At 35.5% G+C, this 17764-nt stretch overlaps 1 protein-coding gene across 6 annotated transcripts in view; it reads right to left on the reverse strand.

Moving 5' to 3' along the window:
- PTPN4 (protein tyrosine phosphatase non-receptor type 4) overlaps positions 1–17764 on the reverse strand; it is a 225799-nt gene that overhangs the window by 19364 nt on the left and 188671 nt on the right. For all 6 annotated transcript variants that reach the window (XM_055262390.2, XM_063631301.1, XM_055262386.2 and 3 more), the window contains 7 exons: positions 14344–14500; positions 11143–11309; positions 9558–9648; positions 9417–9478; positions 5494–5640; positions 3685–3813; positions 793–941 (listed from right to left, as the gene is read on the reverse strand). In XM_055262390.2, the coding sequence (XP_055118365.1) occupies positions 793–941; positions 3685–3813; positions 5494–5640; positions 9417–9478; positions 9558–9648; positions 11143–11309; positions 14344–14500 (902 nt within the window). The remainder of the gene's footprint in view (positions 1–792; positions 942–3684; positions 3814–5493; positions 5641–9416; positions 9479–9557; positions 9649–11142; positions 11310–14343; positions 14501–17764) is intronic.

Below are 17764 nucleotides of genomic sequence, written 5' to 3' on the forward strand. Positions count from 1 at the left end.
TACAAAAAAAATACAAAAATTAGCCAGGCTTGGTGGTGCACTTGTACCTCTAGCTACTCGGGGGGCTGAGGCAGGAGGATCACTTGAGCCTGGGAGGCAGAGGTTACGGTGAGCTGTGATCATGCCATTGCACTCCAGCCTGTGTGACAGTATGAGACTCCGACTGAAAAAAAAGAAAAGGTGGGACCTTTTGGAGGTGATTAAGTCATGAGGGCTGATGGGATTAGAGCCCTTATATAAAAGGACTTCAGAGAGTGGGTTCACCCCTTCTGTCCCTTCTAGCATGTGGGGAAACAGTATTCATCCTGTCCAGAGAATGACACAACGAAGTGCCATAATGGAAGCAGAGAGGAGTCCTCATTAGACCCTCATGAGAACCTGTGTGTCCCCGGATCTTGAACTTCCCAGCCTCCAGAAGTATAAGAAATGCACTTCTGTTCCTTTTAAACTACCCAGTCTCAAATATTTTGTTACATAGCACAAATAGACTAAGACAGCCCACAGTACTGTATTTCATCAAATCTACTGTAAATTGTTAAGACTAATTTCAGAGGTATCAAAATATGAAAAGGAGGTGCATCTAAAAATCAGTGCAATCAGTATTATTTTTATATCCTATGATAAAGTTACTGCCAATCATGTTAGAACATATCCTTTGCCTACCTTCAGAGCATAGCTTTGAGTTCTACTTATTACAGTGACAATAACAACATAAGGACAAAATATGTACTCTCTTTTAAAAATGACACATCTGTTCAGCTATACATTCATAAAAGACAGAAAACAGAATACCTGCAATGGACAACAACAGGTTCTTCCTTGCCAGCCCTCTTGTTTCGTACATGACAAACAAAATCTAGAAAGTCACTCGAATCATCAGGGACTCCATGGTCAGGCCAGGCTATGTACTGGATCTGAGTGAGTGGACGACTTTCATTTTTCTAAGAACAAATGAAAAATTATGCACCTTGACTTATGTATTATTGAAATTGTCCCTATAAACCTCATAAAATTAATCAGGAAAGAAGGGAGGGGGGGATAGAAAACTAAACACAGCTTGCAGCACACTTAGCATTGATCACTAGGTCAGCTGCTCTCTGACCCGCATCCTCATGGTTGGTGCCTGTTGCCTCAGAATCCCATAGACCCATTACAAGATTATAGTTCCCCTTAACTGCTCTATAGATAACAACTTGGGACATTATGAAATGTTAGATTTCCCCTTTGAGACATTCTTTTGGATCCTGCATACTGATGAAACTACTGACTCAGTTGGTCTAAAGGACCCTGAGATAAGCTAACTCACCAAAGAATGCACCTCCTGATGATTTTATCCACCTTATCCCAACCAATCAACAATCTTAATTTTCCAGCCCCTTGCTCTCCATCATCCCCTTAAAAACCCCATCCCAGATCTCATCTCCTTGCGGAGATGATTTGAGGGTCTCCTCCCATCTCCTAGCTCGGTACCCTAAGATTATTAAACTCTTTATCTGCTGCATCCCTGCTGTCTCAGTGTATTCGTCTGTTATTGCACAGCAGGAATATGAACGTGTTGGTACTATGACATTATCTTTAAAATATATTCATGTCATTGGAATTTTAGAAGGAAAGCAAAACCAACTACTCCTCTTCTCCACCAAAAGTTATGTATAAACTCATTAGAATGCAAAATTTCAACAAAAAGGAAAGAAAACTATTTTATAGAAATAGTTGTATCCATTTAAGTATGGCTAATTACATTACTACGCTTTTTATAACTCAATTTCTATGTGTAAAGTATTTGAAAGATTATAATCAAGTACATAGGTAGAAACAAATTAAGACCCAGAGAAATGCTTAAAGAAAAGTAATGAATTCTTGGTGAGCAATAATGGTAAAGTAAAAAACATTTTTTGTGAACAAAGCTGACCTAATCCTCACACAATGCAGATGAAATTATGGAAATCAGAAAAATAAAATCTCAACATAAATGTATATTAAAAATTGGAGTTAATAAAAACACAAAGTCAAATCAGTGGGGTTAATTCTTTTTGGAGAGCCAAGGTTGGTATAATGGAGACAGTAAGAGTATTGGGTTTAGATACATCTTGGTTCAAATCTTGACTCTGCCAGTTACAGCATTCAATGTTTCAGAAAATAATTTCCTTCAACTGAAAAATGAAATAACATCTATACTTTAAAGGATCAGTCTTATGCTAAAAAGACTCCATGAGAGGACCTGTAAATCACCCAATCAGCTACTTGGCACCATATACTCAATAAATGGTTGCTATAGTCATTCAATACTATAATTATAACCATGGTTATTGCCATTTACACTAAAGAGAGGTTCCTGAAAAGTAAAAGTAAAAGGTATAAGACTTGAGGTAGTATCTGCTGTCATTAATCCATCCATGTATGTATTTATTTATGGGAGCAAACTTATTTTCCCAATTATGTTTGGCTCAAACTTTAGAAACTAACTCATGTCTTAGTTCTAATGTACTCGGGGTGTGTAAAGAAAAGCCACTATGGTAAATAAAACTGCCATGGATAATCTACAGGTGGAGTATAATAGAGACTATGCTAAAGATAGACATTATTTTATATAAACATACGTAGCCTATCTTTCATTATCTATTTGAGAAAATGAAGAAATATCATATTGGCTTGACCTGTTACATTAGACCATGAGCTACACAGTATATGTCCCCAAACCCTAAATTCATTCCGACGGACTCTAGCCCATAAAATTTTGAAATTTTAAAATTCTTGTAATTTTAGCTTTATTCAATGCCAGATTCCTTTTCTATAAATTAGCACAACTTCTGACTTCTTCCCTTTTAGTAAGGCTCTGTCTCTCTGGTTTCCTTTAATCATGCTCTTGGGGTTGGAGGGGAGTTCTCATTTCCAAAGGCTTGACCATTGATGGGATAGTCCTGGGCACTCATAGCTTAGGCTATTTGCTCTTCTCTAGCAGTTACTTCCTTCTTTTAGTCCCTTTCAAAACCACAGGTGGTGGCAGGGGGATAGCTAGCTGCATGCAGAGAAAGTAGAGTGCACTGCCTTAGCAGCCTGACAGAACTGGCAGCATGATGCTCTCTACATACATCTTCCAACTGGGATACTGAGCCATCATTTATTAATCAGTTTCATTTGAAGCCAAGGGGACTGACTCAGGCAGAATTAAGAGCTGGCAATTAGAAATCTACACCCCATCTGCTGTCAGAAGGTCCTGGTTGCAACCTTTTCCTTCTTAATATGTAGGGGACTGTGAAGTTGCTCTCCTCTGCTCTTTTAAAAAAGGAAAATAATTTAATAGCTTTCAATTGTTTTTTCCATTTCCACAGACACACCCAAATACTGTACTGACACTACTTGCAGTAAAAGTTTTTTTTATAATGAAACATATCTAAATAGCTGTTCTGAATAGGCAAAGTAGTAACAGTAGTATTATTTACCAGACTGCTTTTTCACTGACCATTCATATTTAGTCATAGAAACTAAAGAAAAACATTAATTTTATAATAGAATAGGATAATACTCTTAATAGAATTCCAAAATACCCCATTAAAGCAGACATAAATTCAATAACTTTTATAGTATTTCCTAGTAATCAATACTCAAACTAAAACCATTTTCAGCTTTCAGTCTTTACCTTGAACACAGCAGTTCTAATGAACAGATATCCTGCCTTCTTACCTCTTGGTTAAATAGTGTCATCTTCCTGAAGATATAGGCAGTGTTTCCTTCTTCAGAGTGGCAGGTAACTTGGTAGCATCCATAAGATGAACTGCCTGTGGGTTCTGGCCAATATTGGTGACATTTAACCTGATATTGATATAAATAAATAATAAATAAAATTATATACATATGGATTCATGTTCTCCAATTTTTAAAAATGTTTTAATTTGTAACAAATTTCAAACATAGAAAAGTTGTAAGAAAAATTTAATACATTTCATCTAGATCTGCTGACTAGTGTTTTTTTTTTTTTTGAGATGGAGTTTTGCTCTTGTTGCCCAGGCTAGAGTGCAATAGCACGATCTTGGCTCATGCAACCTCTGCCTCCTGGGTTCAAGCGATTCTCCTGCCTCAGCCTCCCAAGTAGCTGGGATTACAGGCATGCGCCACCAAGCCTGGCTAATTTTGTATTTTTAGTAGAGACGGGGTTTCACCATATTGGTCAGGCTGGTCTCGAACTCCTGACCTCAGGTGATCCACCTGCCTCCGTCTCCCAAAGTGCTGGGATTACAGGTGTGAGCCACTGCGCCCAGCCAACATTTTTCCTTTGTCACTTTTTTCCCTTTTTAATAGTAAGTAATCTGGCTGTATTTTGAGACAGCAAAAATCCTCATTAAATCTTAAGATTTTTTAAAACAGCTGTAATGACAAGTAATTCATATACCATACCGTTCACTCGTTTAATGTATACAATCGTTTTCAGTATATTCACAGAACTGTGCAATATCACCACAATCACTTTTAGAACATTCCCATTACACCCAAAATAAACCCTATACCAATTAGTAGTCATTGTTCATTCTTCCTCATCTGTTCCCCCATCCTTACCCCAGAGCTAGACCACCAGTGATCTACTTCATGTCCCTACAGAGTTGTCTATCCTGGACATTTCATATAAATGCAATCATACAATATGTGGTCTTTTTGACCTCTTTCACTATGCTAAGTGTTTTCCAGGTTTACCCATGTTGTAGTATGTGTCACTACTTCGTTCCTTTTTATTGCCAAATAATATCCAACCATAAGACTATACCACATTTTATTTGTATATTTGAGTTGTTTCTACATTTTGGCCATTATAAATAACGCTGTTATGAATGCTCATGTACAAATTTTTGTGTGGACAGATCTTTTCAACTCTTTTGGATTTAGGAATGAAAGTACTAAGTTATACCAACTCAACGTTTAACTTTTTGAGGAACTACAAGACCATTTTCCAAAATGGCTGGATGATTTTACAAACCCACCATAGAAGGGTTCTGTTTTTTCCATATCATCCCTAGAACTTGTTTTTATATGTCCTTTTTATTTTAGCCATCCTCTTGGATATAAAGTCTCATTAAGGTTTTGATCTGTATCTCCCTGATAATGATGTTGAGCACCTTTTCTTGTGCTTCTTAGCCATTTGTATATCTTCTTTGGAGAACTGTCTATTCAGATCCATTGCCCATTTTTTAAATTGCATTATTTATTTTACTGTAGAGTTGTAAAGAGTTCTGTATATACGTTAGACACAAGCCCCTTAACAAATGTATATTAATCCCTTTAAATAATAACAATGACAGTAATGGCTAACACTTATGCCACATTTATTTATGTGTTAGTCACAGTTTTATGCACTTAACCATGATGATTTAAAACAAGAAACCACAAGAAAAGAAGATTAAAGGTTACAAAGGCTTAAATAAACATGAATATTTTGACTACATATGTGCAGTATAATTTGAAAAAAGTCCAAGTAATGTGTAAGATTCAACTATGACTTACTCTGCCACGTTCAACTTGTGTGGTCAACATTACAACCATAGAGGAGCCTTGTTCCCAAGTCATCTGCCAAAAATCTGTACAAGTGTGTGGTAGTGGCCCTTGACAAGCAATGTACTGATTTATAATGCTAGAAGAAGGAATTTCCATCTAAAAAGAAAAGGGCATGAAAAGAAAATGTTTTGCATTACTTTTTACAGTAACCAAGAATATGAAAATCATCCACTAACTGTTATAGTGAATACAACTAATCTCAATAAACTGCCATCAGTAAAACAAATCTTTATTAACAATTTCTTATTTTATCTGTAGAAGAAATTTCATGGCAATGTTCAACAGTTATATGTATTTATCTTTTAATTAGTGGAAATAAGAATTTAAATATTTTCCAAATATTTTCCTGGGCTCAAGCAATCCTCCTGCTTTGGCCTCCCAAAGTGCTGAGATTACAGGTGTGAGCCACACCCGGCCTATTATGATTTTTAAAAGCAGCTTAACACAGAATTTTGTTTCAGAGGCAGAGACTTGGTAAAGAAATAAAAAATACTTATCTGTAAATAGTTTATTGGTAAAATTTGTGAGGAACAAAAATTCTGCCATTGGTTTTAGCTTGAATTTTTACATATAAAATAACTTCAGAGGATATCAGAATAATATTTTAAATTCATAATTTTCAGAAAGAGGTAAGATAGTATTTGGGAAAGTTGAGTCATCAGTCATTATCCTACTACATTTTGAGATTAAATTTTTTTTAAAAAGGTGATATATGCACATGACAACTCAAAGAATAACAAAGAGTGAATAAAGAAAGTCTCTTCTCCCATTTCAGCTTCTAGTTTGCACCCAGGAAGGTAATCTTTTTCTCTGTTTGTTATATAGCCTTCTCAGGGATATTCTATATACAACATACAAACATACATGCAACTTCCCACTTTTCTGTAAAACTGTTGTTTAAAAATGGTAGTATACTATATATATAATGTTGTTCTGCTTATTTCTCCTTTTTACTTCATCTTCAAGATCATGTTTAATTAGTAAATAAAATTTCATTCTTTCAAATGGCTCTACTGTATAAATATACAAGAAAATATTTAATGAAGATTTAAGGCCCTCATGTTTTTTACTTTTGTAAACTTGCCCCAACCTGTGCTCATTTGACAGCAAAATCTGACCTGAACTGACCTAAGACTATTTGCACTCTTTATTAGTCTTACTTAGGAAGAATATCTATAGTTTGCTGTTAACTATTCAGATATATTGATTATACAGCACTTGTCCCATAGCCTGCCAGCGATGCTACTTATTATAGTATATGGTATATGTACTAAATACCCTTTCAAAATTCCAAAAATTTGGAATCCCAAAGCATATTTTTCTACACCCTCCCACTCACTGCCCCTTTATGTGGAGAATGAGGTCTTCCTATGTTGCCTAGGCAGGTCTCAAACTCCCGGGCTGAAGCTATCCTCCAGCCTATGCCTCTCTTTAGTGCTGGGATTACAGGCATGCGCTACCGCGCCTGGCCCCATAGTATATTTAACCTAAGGTTTCACATAAAGGATGTGGACCTACATGTAGTATTATCAAACTTTTGCTCTTTCAATCTCATAGGCGAAATAGTAATTCCTTGAAGTTTTCATTTGCACTTTTCTTTTTGTAAACTGCATGTATTTTTCATTTAACTCTGATATTATTTTTCTAAGTGTTAAAATAGTATTGTGGTTTTGCTACCAAAAAAAAAAAAGGTCTTATCAGAGATACATTCTTAAGTAGCTAATCCTCCATCAAGGATTCTCTATTTGCAAATTTGACTACTTGCTCAAATTTATTCATAACCCTCAAAACAGTTGCAGGGATTTCTTGGTCATCTAGTAGACATACTTAGAGCAGTGAAAAATTTGAGTCATCTGAAGACATGCACATTTCCAGGTGAGATCAAACAAACCAACTCTGACATTTTGTTTTAGCTCTCATACTGTAAACAAGTGGCCTTTTTGCATTCTGTGTAGTGCCTTACTTTTCACCTTTTGGGTTTTTTTACTGGTGATTTTGCTGTTTAAAAATGGCCCCCAAGTGTAGTTTTAAAGTGCTGACTAGTGTTTCTAAGTGCAAGAAGGATGTGATATACCTCATGGAGAAAATACGTGTGTTAGATAAGCTTCCTTGAGGCATGAGTTATAGTGCTGTTGACTATGATTAAATGTTAATGAATCAGCAATATATATTAAATAAAGTGTCTTTAAACAGAAACAACATTATGTATTGATCAGCTAAAGAAAATGTTGTGACTTTTGGCCTGCGGGAACCTAACCCTGTATTTTCCCTAGAAGCAATGATTAAATAGTCTCTAATTTAGCATGTACAAAGACTTTCTAGAGCATGACAACATCGAATGGTGAGAATTAACTCAACTTACATATACAGTGATATATTTGGGCTTAAAAATAATTTGGAGGTTAGTATTTAGCTGAAATAAGATTGGTCACTAGTTGATAGCTCTTGAAACTGGGTAAGAGATATGGGGGGGACTCTCTTATACTATTCTCTCTACTTTTGTATAGATTTAAAAATGACTATTAAAAATGTCATTTGCATAATTTCCTTTTCTATGAATTGTCTTTGCATGTCCTTCATCCATTATTTTCATTGAACCTTTTTTTTTGTTTTTAGACAGGGTCTCGTTCTGTCACCCAGTGACAGTCATGTGATCATGGCTCGCTGCAGCCTCAACCTCTCAGGCTCAAGCAATTCTCCCACCTCAGTCTCCTGAGTAGCTGGGACAACAGGCATGCACCACCATGACTGCTAATTTTTATATTTTTATATTTTTATTTTTATTCGAGAAATGGGGTCTCAATATGTTGCCCAGGCTTACTTTTCTTATTCATTTATGAAGCTCTTTGTATATTAAATAAGCCTTTTCTAGTATTTAAAAAATTGCATTTGTCATTTGATTTTAGTCGTTTTTAAGCATACCAAAAATAACAAATTTTACCTTGTCAAATTCATCTCTTTAAGCTTAGACACGTATCTAAGCTTAAAAAACCTCCCCGAGATTTTAAACAATTTTCACATATTTCCTTCAAGTAATTTCATAATTCCACTTTAAAAATTACATTTTGATATATTTGAAATATATGTTGGCATCAAGAGTGAGTAGAGGTGAAGTATTTATAGATGAACGATATGATATAAAGATCTGCTTCAAAATAACCTGGTAAAGGTGAAACCAAGTTTGTCATGAGTTGACAAGTGCTGAAACTGAATGATGTGTACATGAAGGTTGATTTTACTGTTTGCTTTAATTTTGTACATTTGAAATTTTCTAATTACAGAGTTAAGAAAAAAATAGTAATTTTTTTTTTCCAGGTAAGAAAAAAAAATGCCTCTTTACAATGACATATTCTAGACTAGTGGTCCCCAGCCTTTTTGGCACCAGGGACTGCTTTCTTGGAAGACAATTTTTCCATGGAGTGGGGTTGGGAGGGTGGGAGGTGGGGATGGTTACAGGATGAAACTCTTCCACCACAGATCATCAGGCATTAGATTTTCATAATGAGCATGCAACCTAGACGATTACCGGTCCATGGCCCAGGGGTTGGGGGCTCCTGTTCTAGACAGTTGACCCAACCACCCATTCACTGGATAGTCTGTTTTACCTCCAATGATTTAAAAGGCCACCTCTACCATAAACAAAATTCTAGTATCTAAGTCTATTTATGAACTGGACTATTCCATTCCACTGCTCTACCTGTATATTAATACACAAGTACCAAAATATTTTCTTTAATATTACTTCAATAATATTTTTCATAGCTAAAAGTTTTAATATTCTATCCAGGTTAGGATTTTAACAAAAAGAACCTCAAAGTTCATAGTGGCTCCTATTTTTCCAAATGGCAAAGGCACAATAAAAATAAACTTACATTTATATAGTTCGCATTGATGTAGTCTTCATTACCTTTTAAAATGACCCGTGTGGCATCATCTAAAAAAAATTTAAAAGAAATGTTTTAGTAAAATTATGTTTAAAAGATGAAATTTAACAGAGATAATAAGATACTTACAAGGCGAAATATCTCTGTATCTATTTTTGGAAATATTCTGAGGTAATTTGGCACAGGACATTGTCATTCCAGGTTTTTTCCGATACAGTTGCTGGAAAAAAAAAAAAAAAAAAAAAGGGACAATTCCAAAAAAAGCCATAAACAATTTCTCTTTTGTTTACCAGACTTGTTTCTATACTAACAGGAAACAGGGTTTTTGCCTTTGAATAGGTCATCTATACAATGATATACCATAGTCTAGTAGAGTACTGAACCAGATTTGCAAAGCTGAATTCTTCAGTTTCTAACATAAATTATGTGTCATATTTTGAAAAGTGGTAAAACTAGTGAAACGAATTCTGCTTACAGCAGGAGCACCTGAAGTTGTGAGTAGCAAATCTGCAGAAAACATTTAACTTTCATTTAGTTTGGAGGGTGTTTACAGTATATGAACTAAGAACTTTTGAACAAAAAAAGACATATCCTAAATGTTTTATAGTTAAACACTTACCTATAACATATATGGCAGAACAACAAATATTAATGATGGTCATTTCTAAAAACACATTAAAAACTATCCAGGGAGCCTAGCATGGCTGTGCATGCCTGTAATCCCAGCTACTTGAGAGGCTGAGGCCAGAGGATTGTTTGGACATAGGAATTTGAGATCAACCTAGGCAATATAGTGAGAGGCTGCTTCTCAAAAAAAAAAAAAAAAAAAAATTCAGGTTTACTAATTTAAGCAAATTAGGTTGATACAGTCTGAATAAAACATTTCAAAATCCACTGGGTGATCGTGGGTCAAAGTGCATATTATAAGCACTGAAGAAGCATTCTAGTTCATTGGATATAATGATCTGTCTGAAAGTTTTGGTTTTTCCAGTTTTCAAGATTGCACTGATGAAAAATAAACAAAGATTAAACATGACAAGGTATAAACTTCAAAAATAAAAGTTATTTTCCTTTAGCTCAGGATTTTATTTATTTATTTATTTTTTTGAGATGGAGTCTTGCTCTGTCGCCCAGGCTAGAGTGCAGTGGCGCGATCTCACTGCAAGCTCTGCCTCCCAGGTTCATGCCATTCTCCTGCCTCAGCCTCCCGAGTAGCTGGGACTACAGGCACCCACCACCACGCCTGGCTAATTTTTTGTATTTTTAGTAGAGATGGGGTTTCACCATGTTGGCCAGGATTGTCTTGATCTCCCGACCTTGTGATCAGCCCGCCTCAGCCTCCCAAAGTGCTGGGATTACAGGTGTGAGCCACCACACCTGGCCAAGCTCAGGATTTTAAAGAATATAATAGGCTATCTTCATCTGCCACCTTTCAAAAAAAGAGCTATTTAACTACGGAAAAAAATTTAGTTTGATGACATATGTATAAAATTTCCTTATCCCTCTTTTTAAAACACATTCTATTAATATAACCATAGCTAGCTTTTGGGAGCAATTTTTAAAACTTGGCATTTTAGAACTCTTTATGTCAAACACTTCTCAGAATATCATTTTAGTTTAGAAATTATAATGCATAGATTAGGCACTTAAGAAACTATGAAACTAGTTAGAAAATATCAGCAAAATGCTTTTAATATATAATGATATTACTTACATCAAACTGTGTCAGGACTGTTCCAGTGATAAGCCCCTCAGCTAGCTGGATCATTGACTCCCGCAGGGAATGGTCATCCTGATGCACACTATCTAGTGGAGCTTTCTCAGGAATATACTGGAAATCTGGCTCATTTTCTAGCTTTTCTTCCACTACATCATATACAGCTAAAAAAAAAAAAAAAAAAAAAAATCAAACAAACCCCAAAACATGTGGAAATCTTAATGAAGTCACATGATAGGAATTTACCAGATACACTGTATAATGTTTTGTTCAAAAAATAATTCATTTGTGAAGAATTACACCAGATCTGAGTCTGGTGTCACTATGGGGGGACAGAAAGTAGTTGTGGAGTTGAGGGGCTTTGCTGTACCTTTGGAGGGAAGAAGTGTTCTTGGCTACATTGCTGAAAATGTCTGTAACTTGAAGAGACAATAAGAAAGAGAAGAGCTGCTGAGAAGCAGCTGTGAATACACTCGCTCTTAATTTTTAGGGGACCTAGGGCAAGAGTACAAATAGAGACCTAAATACCATATGTTTAACTATGAGAAGTTACAAAAAACTTGAACACAGTGCTAAACAAAATACGCTTCATCCTCTTTCTGTGATGTAGCTACAAAACAACCTGGGAGGCCACACTTCAAATGAGAATTCTAGGCCAGAATTCATGGTCATGGTAATGTGAGGAGATTCAGACCCTATATCCTAGGCCTGTATTCCACCATTACTCACTCTTAGTCCCGTTTTTTAACATTGGGGCTTATAAACATACATGTGAAGATCCCAGCCCACATGCAACATATATCTATACCTCTCCCTCCACAAACTGTAGCCCTCTTAGCCATCTTCTGGGCTAGGATACACATACCATGTGAACCCACCTTGAGAGAATGGATGTGTGGAAAATATCCATGAAGATCTAGAGAGACTCAGGGTTACCTGGACCCAGAACTGAGGTTTGAAAAAAAGTGGTATAGAAAGGGAAGGGAGATTATAGCTTGGAATGTCCTTTTGGTCCTATAAAATTATGACTCCACTGGGAGAAGAAAGAGAGTCAAAGCAGGGCCTTCTAAAACATGGAGCCAAGGTAGGGGTCTCTCTACCCTTGCCTAAGAGATCTGGTTCCTCCTTGAATATCTATACTTTTTTTTAGAAAAATAAATTTCTGAAATGAAAATGAAAAGACAAAAAGGTATGACAACATTTTGCCTAAGAAGAAATAAGAACTAAAGGGGAAAAGATCAGAAAAACAAAAATATATTCCTGGCAAACACAGTTTTAAATTTTAATTATATGATACTTTAAGAATGGAAAAGATAGACCCACACTGAAAGCAGATGCAGGTTCTGCTCCGTATTTTGACTATGAAACAATTTAGAAAGATATTTTGCAAGAAGTAGATCCTGGTGGGTTCCTCTCCTACTATAAAGCAAAAGGATGAGATTTGGAATTGTAAAAAGGCTGGGTCTCTGCCATCATATGGATTTTTGTTCATATTCTGCCTCTGTACCGTCATGAATCTGTGAGCAGGTAATTGAATGTCTTGGTGTCAAAGTATCTTCAACTCTAGAATGGGGATAATTCATCTATCTCATTGGATGTCTATGAGGTTTAAATGAAAATATACAAAAGAGCCTAGGTGCACAGAAAGCTTTTAATAACTATTAGCTAATATTATTGAGTTCTTTAGGATCTATTATCAAGAGAAAAGATAATACAATAAATACAGAAAAAAAAATGTTATTCCTGGTTTAAAATTTAAATAGCTGTATGTGACAGAAAACACCTAATGACTCACCTAAGTATCAGGTCTAAATGAACAAGTTCCTTGAAAAGTCAAAATAGAATGTTCTGTTGAAGTCCTTTTAATCTTCCTAGAAACCCAATTCTAGACCATGAATGGAAAAGAACACAAAGTGGAGAAGATAAAATGAAAACGCCTATTTGTGAACAAGAGTTACAAAGAGGACTTTTTATTTTTTGTTTATAAAAAAGAAATATCCTTGCAATATTTTGCAGGGTTGGGTGTGGTGGTGACAAGTAGAATTCTAATGATATTTCACTTTCCTATGGTACATATTCAAGTGGTAGTATGGCATTAACAATAATTATTTTGTGGCTAAAACAATGATTAATAGTAAATTGTATAGAACAAAACCAGAATAATATGTCTAATCCTGGGATATTAGACATATAAAACTTTTTTCTTAGAGCAGACTGATAAAGTGTTGAGGGAACTCCAAACAATGCCATACGAACACTGGCTGAAGACTCTAGGACTGTTAAACTAGAGAAAGGGAGGTGGGTTTCTGGTAAAATTAGCTATTGTCAAAAAACTGAAGGAAAGGGGGTTAAACTTATAATGCATAGCACAGAGTGACAGAATTAGGAGCAGGACTGAAGAAAGATGGACTTTTAGTTCAATTTATAGTTTGAGCTATCCAAAGATGGAATGACCTGTTTCAGGAGCCACAAAGTGCTCTATGTATATTGGTAGAATGGTCGTGAGGTTGTTGTGGAGGAAATTCATGCAATTAGCCAAAGAGCTAGAGCTTATGGCGTTCAAGGTTTCTCCAAACCTGGAATTCTATGACTATGAATTAACAAGTCAGCTGTCCAGATTAGGAGATGACATGATTAGGCAAGTAGACATCATATACTGAAAACAAAGGCAGTATTTTAAAAACACTTTAACTATAGCTTGTTATGGCATTTTCTAAAAGTGGAACAGAGTTCAAATTTACTCATTCATTCAACTAGTATTTATTGAGTACTAGTACTACAACTGCTACCATTTAGGGGAAATGGGAGGTCATTTTAGCTATGGTAGACAGGAGAGAAAGCCCTTCTGAAGATGATATCTGAGCAGAGACCTGAATGAAGTATAAGTCATAACAAAATCAAAAAGAGTATGTCAGCACAGGGAACAGCAAGGATAAAAACCCTAAGTCGATTAGATTGGAAGATCTGAGGAACTGCAAGAAAGCTAGTGTAGAATAGAGGAAAGTAAGCAAGGCTGAGTGGGAGCAAGGGAAGGGCGGCAAAGAACTTGAATTCTGCTCCACGTGTCAATGAAAGCCAGTGGGCTTTGAGCAGGAAACTTAGGTGACTTATGTTTTATGTCAGAAATCTGGCTGCTGTGTTCAGTAATGAACAGTAATAAATTATTATAAATTATCTGGTACTACACAGAGTACTCACCATTAGGTCGAACTAGAAGCATGAGCTCCCCAGAATGTCTCTCACAACTAGCTTTAATAAACAGCACAACCTGATCATGAGTGTGTTCTGCAATGTCCCGACCATTGATCACTACAACTTGGTCCCCTTCATTCAGTCTAGGGACACAGAGGTCAGCCTGTAATATAATATAGATAAGGTTTCAGATTGGCATGCAACTTTCTGAAAGTAGAGCACAGGAATTTAATAGACCCAATAGCCGGAGAACTAAACTACATATAGAAAAGCATCTTTCATTTATTCATCTATTTAAAAAATGTAGAAATCTAGCTTTGCCAGAGAGAGTATTTTTGTTCCTTCTTCATTCAACAATTTCTTTCCTGATGACATATTATGTGCCTAGACATACAAATAAGACTGATGATTTCCAGATACATACACACAAATAGCTTTAGCTTTACACTGTCTAGATACATACAAACTTCAGTTACCATGATTTAATTAAATAACACCAGTCCCCCAACAATACGATTCAAACTTTAGTTACCACAGTGAATTTACCATGAATAACTGCAGAAAGTACAAACTTTGCTGCTAGCTTCAATACAAAAATCACTACATAAATAATAGACTACATAAATAATAGACACACATCATAATCAGTGGCCAGTCACATCAGTTCTTCCAAAGTCTGATGGTCATCTGTTGTCAGTTCAAGTGCAGACAGGAAAGCATGTACTTGGGCTGCCTCCTACTCTCACAGTGATAAACCCGTATTAAAATGAATAACCTAAATCTAAAGCGGAAATTGATCACAAAAGATGAAAGTGCAGCAAAGTGAATAACGCTGGAGGTGAAGTTTGAATTGACCATAAATAGAGAAGCAATAGATGACCATGAGAATGTTCACACTGTTGTTGGAGAGACTCTAGATATGAGCCAAAGGAACTTTTGGAGATAAAAGTTCAGAGGACACAGTATTGAAAGTGTGCCAAGTAGACAGTATTATGACAAGTTGCCAAGGCAAGATGAAGCTCATTTGGTATTCTAAGCTGTACCACGGGGAGGAGGCAAGCACTGTTTAAACTACTCATGATGAGTTTTCACAAGAAAATAAAACATTTAAATTCTCAGTGTTTCTAATGTTTTGAATTACAAGATACAAAATCCTATATTAGCTTTACTATTTTTTTTCATTTCCTTTTACCTTTATAAGAGACAGTAAAGGAAATTCTTAATGTTTTGACAATAAATTTAAAGGTCATGGGAACAACCATAATTTTTCCCATTAATCATCAAGATCCTGCACGATTTTATCTTGCATGGTCATTTTTATAGTCTTGCACTATAGTGCAAAGTGAGAAGACAAACAGCAATTAAGGTAAAAGAGACAAAAGAAACAGAAATATGGACATGTTCTGGGAACATAGCAATGAAAACATACGAGAGTGAAGTTTGAGGAATGATAGGCCAGGCTGAGAAGGAAATGATGGGGTTGGATCTTACAAAAAAGGGAACTGCTTGTGGTAAAAGCATGAAGAAATAAAAGCACAACTACTGAAATTCTTTATCAACACAAAGTCAATAAAATCCAATAAGGCACTGTCATTAGTGGAAAAAACACTGGTCTAGAAGTTACTGTGCTGCTTCTGAAATGTGTGATCTTAGACATCTGGAGTTCTGAAAATGAAAAGTTCTGATTATTTCTTAGAGTTGTTGTGAAGATAAAGATGAGATAATTCAATCCAAAGCTTTAAAATCTGGAACGTTCAAATTTAGAGTTATGCTCATTCTCTCAAGTTGCTTTTTTGTCTACTTATGTAGTGAAGTAGATGACAGACATTAATATACTCCCTCTGTGCACTAGCAGTGTGATGCTTTTGTATACCAATTAGTTCCAAGTTTTTGTAAATGTCTTTGAGATACCTGAAGTATAGTGAATTGGGAGCCAACGGTACTGGGGAAAATGTAATAATGGGCTATAGCAGACAGAGCTTTCCCTCACATTATTTTGTGCATAGTGTAGTTGGCAGAAAAAAAGAGGTGGTCTATGTGTTAAAGAGGACAGCTATGAATCTCTTACTGTATCCATTATTACTAAAGGGAACTCTCTTATAGTTAATATGCCTTTTGTCAGATATGTTACAATTTTTAATTTCCATTTCATTCTGATCTGACCAGTCTAAATAAACTGTTTGTGTGTATATATACACACATACAGAGCAAGACTCTGTCTGGCTCAAATATATATGTTTGAGAGTCTTGCTGTGTGTGTGTGCGTGTGTGTGTGTATTTCAGACAGGGTCTTGCTATATATTTGAGACAGGGTCTTGCTCTGTTGCTTAGGCTGGAGTGTAGTGGTGTGATCACAGCTCACTATAGCCTTGATCTCCTGGGCTCAAGCAATCCTCCCACTTCAGCCACTGGAGTAGCTGGCATCACAGGCATGTGCCACCACATCTGGCCAGTTTTAAAATATTTTTTTGTAGAAACAAGGTTTCACTATGTTGCCTAGGGTAGTCTTAAACTCCTGAGCTCAAGCAATCCTCCCACCTTAGCCTCCCAAAGTGCTAAGATTATAGGTATGCGCATTACACCTGGCCAATAAACTGTATGTTAAAATGAGTTCTGTTGGAGCAACAGCTTTTGGCTAAGATTATCAAACAGAAAGAGAATCATAACTTTAATTGGGAGTTATTTTATCCATTTCAGAAGATGTCCAATATAAAAAATGACAATAAAATATTTGAACCCCATAAACATGTACAACTATTATGTATTCATAAAAAAACAGAAACCTTTTCCTTTTCCCCTGATTGCCTAAACTGTGGTTTCCAATTAGAAGGTTGTGGTGATCTCTAAATTAACAAAATAATACAAAAATAATAAATTCCTATTGTTTTAAATTTTTCCCCCAATAGAATGACTATGTTTTAATTTGTTCTAAATTCCAGCCAATATTTATGGAACATAGTTCTACATGGCAGAAGGGAAAAATTACCAACAATATGTACAGATTAAAAAGAGAACTTCAGAGTCTTAGAATTCTGTTTGGAAATGAATATATCTATAGAATATTCTCTGAATCCTTGACTTAACTGAAAACTATCCATATTCATTGCTCAGAAAAATGAATATTTTTATGCGTGTGAGTCATTGACTATTACAACTGTCATGTAAATAAAGAAATGTGTATTATCTTTTCTAATTATAAGAGCAATATATGCTCATTGTCATGATCCAGACAATTAAAAAAATACAGAATACCTGTAATCCATTACCCACATTAAACACTGTTAACTTTTTTAGCATGTTTCCAGAATTTTCCTATGTATCTAATATTTTAATAAACTGGTTCAAACATATATGTGAAATTATAACATGTATTTTTCCATAATGCCATCTTATGGATATATTTCAATATTTATATAGTTACATTATC

Source organism: Symphalangus syndactylus, chromosome 22, assembly GCF_028878055.3.
Source record: "Symphalangus syndactylus isolate Jambi chromosome 22, NHGRI_mSymSyn1-v2.1_pri, whole genome shotgun sequence".
NCBI classification, from domain to species: Eukaryota; Metazoa; Chordata; class Mammalia; order Primates; family Hylobatidae; genus Symphalangus; species Symphalangus syndactylus.